The sequence below is a fragment of the Oncorhynchus tshawytscha genome, linkage group LG01 (assembly GCF_018296145.1).
Source record: "Oncorhynchus tshawytscha isolate Ot180627B linkage group LG01, Otsh_v2.0, whole genome shotgun sequence".
NCBI lineage: Eukaryota > Metazoa > Chordata > Actinopteri > Salmoniformes > Salmonidae > Oncorhynchus > Oncorhynchus tshawytscha.
The window spans coordinates 46,004,815-46,017,639 of record NC_056429.1 but is presented as its reverse complement, the minus strand read 5'-3'; the positions used below and the strand labels follow the sequence as shown (position 1 = coordinate 46,017,639).

General features: G+C 44.1%; 1 protein-coding gene across 2 annotated transcripts in view; it reads left to right on the top strand.

Moving 5' to 3' along the window:
* The window catches only part of LOC112251277 (ataxin-2-like protein), a 32,993-nt gene that overhangs the window by 7,555 nt on the left and 12,613 nt on the right, over positions 1-12,825 (top strand). For both annotated transcript variants that reach the window (XM_042321973.1, XM_042321974.1), the window contains 8 exons: positions 512-730; positions 1,916-2,223; positions 2,316-2,402; positions 2,531-2,656; positions 2,759-2,836; positions 2,932-2,993; positions 3,072-3,370; positions 12,038-12,104. In XM_042321973.1, coding sequence (XP_042177907.1) covers positions 512-730; positions 1,916-2,223; positions 2,316-2,402; positions 2,531-2,656; positions 2,759-2,836; positions 2,932-2,993; positions 3,072-3,370; positions 12,038-12,104 — 1,246 coding nt within the window. The remainder of the gene's footprint in view (positions 1-511; positions 731-1,915; positions 2,224-2,315; positions 2,403-2,530; positions 2,657-2,758; positions 2,837-2,931; positions 2,994-3,071; positions 3,371-12,037; positions 12,105-12,825) is intronic.

Below are 12,825 nucleotides of genomic sequence, written 5' to 3'. Positions count from 1 at the left end.
TTCATTCAGTATTGTTGTAATTGTCATTATTACAAATAAATAAAAAACGTCCGATTAATCGGTATCAGCTTTTTTTTGGTCCTCCAATAATCTGTATCGGTGTTGAAAAATCATAATCGGTCGACCTCTAGTCTTAACGGCCGTTCCACGGGTGCATGTTCATTAATGGTTTATGGTTCATTGAACAAGCATGGGAAACGGTGTTTAAACCCTTTACAATGAAGATCGGTGAAGTTATTTGGATTTTTATGAGATATCTTTGAAAGACCCTCATCCCTTTTTCAGGACCCTGAGTTTAGCTCTGTCATTCTGTTTTTTTTCCCACTAATTGGTATTTTGACCTATCACAGATCTTTTTCAGAGCTGATCGGTCAAAAGACCAATTGGTGAGGAAAAAAAACATCAGAATTGCGCTGCCTGTGTGAACACAGCCTTATTCACTCGCATCTCCCGTTCTCACACGTGTTTCTGAATGACCTTGGAAGTCTTATCTCTCTTTCTCCCCATACAGTGTTCCACTGGAAAGGGGCAGCTCGGATGGCTTCCGACAGAGGGAGGCACGTGCGGCCCGCCTAGCGAATGAGATTGAGGGCAGTCCCCAGTACCGTCACCGCACCAACCTGGAGAACGACGATAAGAGTGAGGAGGACAAGTACAGTGCCGTGGTCCGAGAGAGAGACGAGGGGAGGGAGAGGGGCAGCCCTGGATTCCAGAGCAGTGCCGGGAGCAGGTGAGTCCGTAGGAGAATCGCAGACATACACACGCTTAACTCTAAACTCAATACATGGAGGCATAAACACAGTTGACAAAACTGCATCTGTGCAAGGATGTAGGCTACTCAATCAGTTGTATAGACAGACATAACACTCTAACATGCACTGAACAAAAATATAATTGCAACATGTAAAGTGTTGGACCCATCTTTCATGAGCTTTCTTTCCCATGTCACCAGAAACTTATTCTTCTCAAATTTTTTGCACTTTTGTTTACATCCCTGTTAGTGAGCATTTCTCCTTTGTGAAGGTAATCCATCCACCTGACAGGTGGGGCAAATCAAGAAGCTGGTTAAGTAGCATGATAATTATTCAGATGCACAATGTGCTGGGGACAATAAAAAGCCACTCTAAAATGTGCAGTTTTGTCATACAACACAATGCCACAGATGTCTCAAGTTGAGGGCGTGCAGGGATGTCCACCAGAACGCTGGAGAAGTGTGTTCTTCGCCGATGAATCCCGGTTTCAGCTAAACTGCGCAGATGGTAGACTGCATTTATGGCTTTGTGTGGGTGAGGGGTTTGCTGATGTCAACATGGTGCCCAGTAGTGGGGTTATGGTTTTGGCAGGTATAAGCTACGGACAATGAACACGATTGCATTTTATTGATGGAAATTTGAATGCACAGAGATACCGTGATGAGATCCTGAGGCCCATTGTCGTGCCCATCACCTCATGTTTCTACATGATAATGCAAGGCCCCATGCGGCAAGGATCTGAACACAATTCCTGGAAGTTGAAAATGTCCCAGTTCTTTCTCGGCCTGCATACTCACCAGACATGTCACCCATTGAGCATGTTTGTGATGCTCTGGATCGACGTGTACGACAGCGTTTTCCCACCAATATCCAACAACTTCGCACGGCCATTGAAGAGGAGTGGGAAAACATTCCACAGGCCACAATCAACAGCCTGATCAACTCTGCGAAGGATATGTAGCACTGCACTCCCCTACCTTTTTATTTATGGTATCTGTGACCAACAGATGCCTGTCTCTATTCCCAGTCATGTAAAATCCATAGATTTGGCCTTAATGAATTGATTTAAATGGACTGATTTCCTTACATGAACTGTTATTCAGTAAAATCTTAGAAATTGTTGCATTTATACTTTTGTTCAGTTTATCTCTCTCTCTCTCTAGGGACGGTAAATATATTCCGCTTCCCCAGAGGGCCAGGGAGATGGGCGTCCCCCCCAGCAGCCTGAGGGGAGGAGCCTCTGGTCCAATTCCCAATCGAACAGGAGTCCCTGGCTCCTCTAGACCATCCCAGGGTTCTGATAGGTGCAGCCCGCTGTCCATCAGGGGCGCCTACTCTCCCCACCAGTCCCAAGCCAGCCCCCCGGGCCAGCCCAGTAGCCCTACTCCCTCTTCTTCCTCTCACCCGATCCCTCACTCCATCTCTCACCCACAAGCTCTGGCTGATACCTCGCGCTCTTCTGTCAACGGAGGTAAGGCCTCTGTCTGTTTGGGTATTGAGGGAGGAAGTGTGTGGGAGTTTTGGGGTATATTGAGTGTTAATTGGGCTCTTTCTATGGATCAGTGTCGTCCAGAACTTCCCCCAAAGCCCAGAGATCCGTACAGACCAATCGAACTCTGCGCAACCCAACCTCCCAGTCCTCACCTGCAGGTACACACACACACACACCTCATCTGTAAGTGCACACAACCGCACATTTCTGACACTCATATTCTAGACGATTCACAACCCTCACCTCTCCTTTTCCCTTCTCTCTTCTTCTCTTTCTCTCCCCGCAGTCTCTCGCTCTCCAAAACCAGACGACCCCGCTCTTGCTGGCCCTTCCTACCTGGACACTTCCTCCTCCTCGATCGCCTCGGCAACACCTAAGTCCTCTGGCCCCACCCCTCTGTTCACTGTGGATGGTGAGGAGGATGATTATTTTTGTTCATTTTATGATTTCTGTTCCTTTCTCTACCTCTTAATCTCTCCATCTGTCTCTTGCTTTCTTTTTCTCTCGCTTTCAGTGAATGAGATCCTAAGCTCAGCGGCTAAGGAGAGGACAGAAGGCCCAGCCAGCCCTCAAGACGGCAAGAGCGGCAAAGGTCAGCGCTCTCCCTTCCTCTCTCCATTTGACTGGTCCGTGTCCTTTCCGTTATCTCAGGTCTTTTGAAAAAAATATTTTCTCTCTCCCTCTCAGTTCCCTCAGTCCTGCAGAGAACACAGTTGGAGGAGCTACGGAAATTTGGCAAAGAGTTCAGGGTAAGTGTGTCATGTCCATGCATGCCTGTGTGTGACCCATGTATCTTATCTGATTCTGACACTCTCTCTCTTCCACAGCTCCAGCCCAGCCCCTCTTCTGCTGGCCCCACCTCCTCAGACTCCGCCCAGCCCTCCCCATCAGACTCCGCCACCACAGCCGAGTCCGTACCCGCCCCTGGCCACACCCCCTCCCAGGACCCCCAATCTGGAGAGGGGTCCTCCTTCACCCTGACCCCCACCACCCCTACCCCCTCTCCAGCCCCCAACACCGCCTCTCAGTCATCAGGACCAGACAGACAGACACCCCAGCCAGCCAGGTCCCCTGGCAGCGAGGAGGAGGAGGAGGAGGGCAGCGAGCGAGCAGAGGGTGTGGCTGAGTAAGTGTGACCCGAGAACAGTGCAATACAGTACTTTATTCCACAGTGTAGTGCAATAGTCTACTCCTACGTCGTTCGGTACGTATTACAGTTGTGGGGTCACAGGAAAGATGTAATGTCATTCACAATGTTCCTGGCATTGTCTGTTGTGACCAGCTTGTTAGATTGGGCCTCAAGTTTCTACTCCAATGCTGTATTTGTAACTATGTGGGAGGTGGGAATTTACCAGTTGTGAAGTCATAAATACTAGTTGGATGCATTCATGCGATTTGAACTCATTGCAAAATGCCAATGAGCTTTGTCAACTGAAAGTACAGCTTTCGTGCTTGTAAAGAAATTGTAGTGCTTTTTATAAATAATGTTCTGTTGCATTTAACTGCCGAAAATACTGTTTTTGAGGCCATTTCCTTAATAGGTGATGTGGGAGAAGTTGGTGCGCAGGATGCCAGACAAGTTTCCCACTAGTAATTACAAGCTTGAGGGCCGTTCAAGTGAGTTTTTCCCAGTCGTTTATGGTAAATACCCACTTCCCTCTTGATTACAAACGCGTCTGTACCAAGGTACATCTCCCACTCCGGGGTAAATGTGATAGGCTCACTGTTAAGTAAGTGCAACACATGGTGCATAGGGCAAATCACTGGAAACTTCTGCTTTGGTTTGCGTATATAGAGCAAGTAACCTGTTTGCTGAAATGGGTGCAAGAGGGAAGTGGTAACGTAGCTCGAGCACTTTTACGAGGTGCTTAAACCCCCTTTTCTCAACCACTGAGAATGGGTGCATATCCGCAGCTATAACCCAGACTGTAAAAAATATTAACATAGCCTACATTTTGCTCTTGTAATGTCTTTGGCCTGGTCATACTCAGCTGTTTGAATGCATAGAGGAGACAATGTGTTGCTGTTTTTCTTGTTCCGGTATTCTGTGGTGTTGTTAATGTGTCAACATGTTTATTAGGGTATTCTCATTTAGCAGTGGCGGCATACTGTTAGTGTTTTATCCACATCTCTCTGTCCATTGCCGTTGTAGTCTACTGTGAAGCCAAAATGTTGGGAAATTTGAGATTTTAAATGATAATTGAGGATCCTCCAATTCTGCCAATGAGAACGTACAGAACTATTTCCAGACTTTTTAAAAACATTTTTGAAACTTTTTTTCCTTAGGGGGGTGTATCCGCTTTAATATTGCAGACAGATTGTTGCTTCCATTAATGTTCCGACATTTAATCCTAGTTAAAATTCCCTGTCTTAGGTCAGTTAGGATCACCACTTTATTTTAAGAATGTGAAATGTCTGAATAATCGTTTAGAGAATTATTTAGTTCAGCTTTATTTCTTTCATCACATTCCCAGTGGGTCTGAATTTTACATGCATACACTCAATAAGTATTTGGTAGCATTGCCTTTAAATGGTTTAACTTGGGTCAAACGTTCCGGGTAGCCTTCCAAAAGCTTTCCACAATAAATTAGGTGAATTTTAGCCGGTTCTTCCTGACAGAGCTGGTGTAACTGAGTGAGGTTTCTAGGCCTCCTTGCTCACACAGGCTTTTTTAGTTCTGCCCACAAATGTTCTATTGGATTGAGGGCTTTGTGATGGCCACTCCAATACCTAGACTTTGTTGTCCTTAGAAAGATACACTTCTTCTTAATGCAACCGCTGTGTTACTTTTATTTTTAACGTTACAGAATTCGTTCACTAGGCTATAATATGAGACGGCGCTCAGAAATTAGCATTATGTCTCTATCTCGGAGTCCACAGAAACCCATAATTAACACATAAATATTCCCTTACCTTTGATGTTCTTCGATCAGAAGACGTGGAAGGAGTTATACTTACCAAAAACTGCGTTTGGTTTTCAAGTCTGTGTCTTTAGGTTATCAAACACGACAAATTGCGGATGCGCATCAACTTCAAAATTACATATTATATGTCGACTAAACTGGTCAAACTAAGTGCAGAATCGAGCTTTAGCATGTTCTAAACATGCAAAACAATCCTTAGCGTGAACAGACAAACCTACATCGTTTGGTGAATCTTGGAACAAAGAGAGCTCCGGACCCGATGCGCACATGAAAGTACATGTATTTTTGCGTGACCCGGAGGTTTCAGCCCGCCAAAACTCGAGGGAGCGCGCGATTCTCACAATGACAGGCCCCACTGAAAGGGGACATCGCGCTGAAGAGATAGAAACTGTTCCCAGATCTGTAGCTGGTTGGGAAGGGTGGGGGCGATGACGTCAAAGTTGTCCCAACTTTTCTGTTGCCAAGAGAGAGTTTGGGAGAATGGCTGCCCTGAGAGTTCTGCTTTACATACAGACATATTTTGAACGGTTTTAGAAGCTTTAGAGTGTTTTCTATTCAATAATAATTATTATATGCATATATTAGCAATTTTTGACAATTTTTTTTCTGTTTACTATGGGCACGCAATTCCTCCAAAGGGGGCAGTCCTATCTTTAACAGGTTTTAAGCCATTTTGCAACAACTTTGGATGTATGCTTGGGGTCATTGTTAATTTGGAAGACCCATTTGCCACCAAGCTTTAACTGAAGACTGATGTCTTGAGATGTTGCTTCAATATATCCACAAAATTCTCCGTCCTCATGATGTCTATTTTGTGAAGCACACCAGTTCCTCCTGCAGCAAAGCACCCCCACAACATGATGCTGCCACCCCTGTGCTTCACGGTTGGAATGGTGTTCTTTGGCTTGCAAGCCTCCCCCATTTAACTCCAAACATAACGATGGTCATTATGGTGAACAGTTCTATTTTTGTTTCATCAGACCGGAGGACATTTCTCCAAAAAGTATGATCTTTGTCCCCATGTGCAGTTGCAAACCGTAGTCTGGCTTTTTAGCGGGCTTTCAGGTTATGTTGATATTGGGCTCGTTTTACTGTGGATAAAGACACTTGTGCCTTTTTCCTCCAGCATCTTCACAAGGTGCTTTGCTGTTCTAGGATTGATTTGCACTTTTCGCACCAAAGTACGTTCGTCTCTAGGAGACAGGACGCGTCTCCTTCCTGAGTGGGGTGATGGCTGCGTGGTCCCATGGTGTTTATACTTGCGTACAATTGTTTGTGCAAATGAACAGGGTACCTTCAGGCGTTTGGAAATTGCTCCCATGGATGAACCAGACTTGTGGAGGTCCACAATTTTTTTTTCTGAGAGGCACTGAGTTTGAAGGTAGGCCTTGAAATACACCCACAGGTACACCTTCAATTGACTCAGGCTAATTGACATAATTTATCAGAAGCTTCTAAAGCCATGACATAATTTTCTGGAATTTTCCAAGCTGTTTTACTACTTCGATATAGGGGGTGCTCTTTTAATTGTTTGATAAAAACAAGATATTTTGTCACGAAAAGATGCTCGACTATGCATATAATTGACAGCTTTGGAAAGAAAACACTGATGTTTCCAAATCTGCAAAGATATTATCTGTGAGTGCCACAGGACTGATGCTACAGGCGAAACCAAGATTTCAAACAGGAAATGCCCCAGATTTTGAAGGCGCTGTGTTCCAATGTCTCCTTATATGGCTGTGAATGCGCCAGGAATGAGCTTACACTTTCTGTCGTTTCCCCAAGGTGTCTGTAGCATTGTGACGTATTTGTAGGCATATCATTGGAAGATTGACCATAAGAGACTACATTTACCAGGTGCTCGCTTGGTGTCCTCCGTTGCAATTATTGCGTAATCTCCATCTGCGTGTATTTTTCCATTTGCTGCAGAGGAGAAACCCAACTGCCACGAATGACTTATCATCGAATAGATATGTGAAAAACACCTTGAGGATTGATTCTAAACCACGTTTGCCATGTTTCTGTCGATATTATGGAGTTAATTTGGGAAAAAGTTTGGTGTTGTAAATGACTAAATTTTCGGGGGGTTTTCTTAGCCAAACGTGATGAACAAAACGGAGCGATTTCTCCTACACAAATAATCTTTTTGGAAAAACTGAACATTTGCTATCTGAGTCTCCTCATTGAAAACATCTGAAGTTCTTCAAAGGTAAATTATTTTATTTGAATGCTTTTCTTGTTTTGTGAGAATGTTGCCTGCTGAATGCTAGGCTTAATGCAATGCTAGCTATCAATACTCTTACACAAATGCTTGTGTAGCTATGGTTGAAAAGCATATTTTGAAAATGTGAGATGACAGTGTTGTTAACAAAAGGCTAAGCTTGTGAGCCAATATATTTATTTCATTTCATTTGCGATTTTCATGAATAGTTAACTTTGCGTTATGGTGATGAGCTTGAGGCTATGATTACGCTCCCGGATACGGGATTGCTCGACGCAAGAAGTTAAAGGCACAGTCATCTTAGTGTATGTAAACTTCTGACCCACTGGAATTGTGATACAGTGAAATAATTTGTCTCTAAACAATTGTTGGGAAAATTATTATGTACAGATTAGATGTCCTAACCAACTTGCCACAACTATAGTTTGTTAACAAGAAATTTGTGGAGTGGTTGAAAAATGAGTTTTAATGACTCCAACTGTATGTAACATTCTATTGGTTTCAAGAAATTTGTAAAAATTAAATTGAAAAATTTGAAGTTTTGAATTCGGCGTCGTTTTGCGTGTCAATTCATGTGCCCTGGAATCGGTACATCGAATATTTTTATTTATCTGTTATTTTACCAGGTAGGTTGACTGAGAAGACGTTCTCATTTGCAGCAACGACCTGGGGAATAGTTACAGGGGAGAGGAGGGGGCCAATTGTAAACTGGGGATTATTAGGTGACTGTGATGGTTTGAGGGCCAGATTTGGATTTTAGCCAGGACACCAGGGTTAACACCCCTACTCTTACAATAAGTGCCATGGGATCTTTAATGACTTCAGAGAGTCGGGACACCCGTTTAACGTCCCATCCGAAAGACTGCACCCTGCACAGGGCAGTGTCCCCAATCACTGCCCTGGGGCATTGGGATATCTTTTTAGACCAGAGGAAAGAGTGCCTCCTACTGGCCCTCCAACACCACTTCCAGCAGCATCTGGTCTCCCATCCAGGAACTGACCAGGACCAACCCTGCTTAGCATCAGAAGCAAGCCAGCAGTGGTATGCAGGGTGGTATGCAGCTGACTGTCCGTACCCAACTAAACTTTTCAGGACACTAAAGAGGCCTTTCTACTGACTCTGGGGAAAAACACCAAAGGAAAGATGCCCAGGGTCCCTGCTCATCTGCGTGAACGTGCCTTAAGCATGCTGCAAGGAGGCATGAGGACTGGCGTGCCCAGGGCAATAAATTGCCATGTCTGTACTGTGAGACGCCTAAGACAGCGCTACAGGGAGAGAGGACGGACAGCTGATCGTCCTTGCAGTGGCAGACCACGTGTAACAACACCTGCACAGGATCGGTACATCCGAACGTCACACCTGCGGGACAGGTACAGGATGGCAACAACAACTGCCGGAGTTACACCAGGAACTCACAATCCCTCCATCAGTGCTCAGACTGTCCGCAATAGGCTAAGAAAGGCTGGACTGAGGGCTTGTAGATCAGTGTGGCAGACATGTTGTTGATTACCCTTACCACCTGGGGGCAGTCCGTCAGGGTGTTTAGTCCCAGAGTCCTTAGCTTAGTGGGCACTATGGTGTTGAACGCTGAGCTGTAGTCATTGAGCAGCATTCTAACATAGGTGTTCCTTTTGTCCAAGTGGGAAAGGGCAGTGTGGAGTGTAATAGAGATTCCATCATCATGGGTCTAGGGTGTCTGGGAGGATGCTGTTGATGTGAGCCATGACCAGCCTTTCAAAGCACTTCATGGCTACTGACGTGAGTGCCACGGAGCGGTAATCATTTAGGCAGGTTACCTTCGCTTCCTTGGGCACAGGGACTATGGTGGCCTGCTTTAACCTCTTGAAGCTAGGGGGCACTATTTTTATGTTTGGAAAAATAACGTTCCCAAAGTAAACGGCCTATTTCTCAGGACCAGATGCTAGAATATGCATATAATTGTCAGATTAGGATAGAAAACACTAAAGTTTCCAAAACGGTCAAAATATTGTCTGAGTATAACAACTGATATTGCAGGTGAAAATCCAATCAGGAAGTGCCTCTTATTTTGAAACCCTTCTGTTCCTATGCATGCCTATCCTCCATTTAAAGGGATATCAACCAGATTCCTTTTTCTCTGGCTTCCCTAAGGTGCCAACAGTCTTTAGACATAGTTTCAGGCTTTTATTTTAAAAAATGAGCGTGAAAGATCACATTGTGTAAGTGGATAGGTGGGGGCTCGCTGAGTTTTTGCCCTACAGAGTAAAGCCGCCATTGTTCCTCCCGCTGTTATTGGAAAAACCTACACTCGGTTGATATTATTGAATATATATATATATATATTTTAAACTACCTGAGGAATGATTATAAAAAACGTTTGACATGTTTTCTTTGGACATTGAAGACTATTTGGAATTTCTGTCTGCTTTGTCGTGACTGCTCTTTCCTGTGGATTTCTGAACATAACGCGACAAACAAACTGAGGTATTTTGAGTATAAAAATCTTTATGGAACAAAAGGAACAATTGTTGTGTAACTGGGAGTCTCGTGAGTGAAAACATCCGAACATCATCAAAGGTAAACGGTTAATTTGATTGCTTTTCTGATTTTCGTGACCAAGCTTCCTGATGCTAAGTGTACATAATGCTATGCTAGGCTATCGATGAACTTACACAAATGCTTGGATTGCTTTCGCTGTAAAGCATAATTTCAAAATCTCAGACGACAGGTGGATTAACAAAAGGCTAAGCTGGGTTTTGCAATATTGCACTTATGATTTCATGAATATGAATATTTTTTGTAATATTATTTGATCTATGCTATTCAGCGGTTGCTGACAAATGATCCGGTGACGGGGATGGGTAGCATCAAGAAGTTAAACATGTAGGTATTACAGACTTGGTCAGGGAGAGGATAAAAATGTCAGTGAAGACACTTGACAGTTGGTCAGAGCATGCTTTGAGTACACGTCCTGGTAATCTGTCTGGCCCCGCGGCTTTGAATGTTGACCTGTTTAAAGGTTTTGTTCACATCGGCTACCAAGAGCGTTATCGCACAGTCATCCAGAACTGCTGGTGCTCTTGTGCATACTTCTGTGTTACTTGCCTCGACGCGAACATAAGGCATTTAACTCATCCGGGAAGCTCGCGGCACTGGGAAGCTCGCGTCTGGGTTTCCCTCTGTATTCCGTAATAGTTTCCAAGCCCTGCCGACGAGCGTCAGATCCGTTGTAGTAGGATTCAATATTAATCCTGTATTGACTCTTGTTTGATGGTTCGTCTGCGGCCATAGTGGGATTTCTTATAACCGTCCGGATTAGTCTCCCGCTCCTTGAAAGCGGCAGCTCTTGCCTTTAGCTCAATGCAGATGTTGCCTGTAATCCATGGCTTCTGGTTGGGATCTGTACGTACAGTCACTGCAGGGACGACGTTGTCGATGCACTTATTGATGAAGCCGATGACTGAGGTGGTATACTCCTCAGTGCCATTGGATGAACCCTGGAACATATTCCAGTCTGTGCTAGCAAAACAGTGCTGTAGCATCTGCGTCATCTGACCGCTTCTGTATTGAGCGACTCACTGATACTTCCTGCTTTTGTTTTTGCTTGTAAGCAGCAATCAGGAGGATGGAATTATGGTCAGATTTGCCAGGTGGTCAGGGGTGTGTGTGTGTGTGGAGTAAAGGTGGTCTAGAGTTTAAAATATAAAAAATCCCCTCTGGTTGCACATGACAAAACATTTGGTAAAACTGATTTAAGTTTTCCAGCATCAAAGTCCTTGGCCACTAGGAGCGCCGCTTCTGGGTGAGCATTTTCTTTACTTATAGTTGGTTGAGAGCTGTCTTAGTGCCAGCTTTGTTCTGTGACGGTAAATAGATGGCTACGAATAATATAGATGAGAACTCCCTTGGTAGATAGTGTGGTCTTGTCATATGGTACTCTACCTCAGGCAATTTCCTTTGTTATTATGGACTCTTTTGACCTAAATTGCTTTTGTTTTATAGATGAGTACTGAATTTCATGGCCTCTAAAGGCACTATTAAAAGTGTCCCATACAATAAGGGGATCTGCTGTACCTATGTTCTGTCAGGAAAAAGTCAGTTATAACTTGTTTTCAACTAGGACAGAATCATTTATCATCCAGTAGGCTTTGATTAAATTTCCAATATCCTCTCCCATGTGGAAATTCTGTAAGAGTAATGTATATGTCAATACCAGGCTGTTTAACAAAAGGAAAGTTTGAAATGCGTCAATTTAAGATAGAAATTTTGATTACAACGTGCACATTGGTGCTAGTTGTTTTAACGGAATAGCCTACAATGTTTTTTTCAGGTCAGATTTACTCGAGGCATAGGCTACAACGCTGTGTATCCATACAGGGTCACAGTGCAGACTGAACTGAGGTAGTGTACCGTTACACCCCTACTACCGTTACAACCCTAGTATTAATACGATGTTGGTACATCTGTAGGTATTATGCTAGGTCTGGGTGAAATATCATGAATACTGTTATGAATACATATACAATGTTGATGCAGTGCTAAATTAAGTCAAGTGAGCCCCATGCTCAGGTGGGCAAGGTAGTTGCCATGTTGCGGATGGATGTATGAAAAAGGGATTTGAAAGGTGATTTGGAGTTCTCATCTCGCTCTTCTGTTTTTTTTTTTTAGTCAGGTGAAGAAGTCTACGCTGAACCCCAACGCCAAAGAGTTCGTCTTCAAGGCACCCATGACCCTGGTCTGTCTCACACACACACACACACACACACACACACACACACAGAGGAAAGTAGTTGAGAACAAGTTTTCTCACAGCAACCTGTTTGGCCAGAAGTTCAAATCAAATGTTATTGGTCACATACACATGGTTAGCAGATGTTAATGCGAGTGTAGTGCATTGCTTGTGCTTCTGGTTCCGACAGTGCAGTAATATCTAACAATTACCTAATACACACATCTAAAGGGGTGAATGAGAATATGTACAAATAAATATATGGATGAGCAATGGCCGAGTGACAGGAATGGTGCAATAGATGGTATAAAATACAGTATATACATATATGAGTAATGTAAACATTATTTAAAGTGACTAGTGATCCGTTAGTTAATGTGGCCAGGCGATTGGGTCTCAATGTAGGCAGCAGCCTCTGAGTTAGTAATTGCCGTTTAGCAGTCTGATGGCCTTGAGATTGAAGCAGTTCTTCAGTCTCTCGTTCACAGTTTTGATGCACCTGCACTGACCTCGCCTTCTGGATGGTAGTCGTGTGAACAGGCAGTGGCTCGGGTGGTTGTTGTCCTTGATCTTTTTGGCCTTCCTTTGACATCGGGTGCTATAGGTGTCATGGAGTGCAGGTAGTATTCCCCCAGTGATGCGTTGTGCAGACTGCACCAACATCTGGAGAGCCTTGTGGTTGTGGGCAGAGCAGTTGCCGTACCAGGCTGTGATACAGCCCAATAGG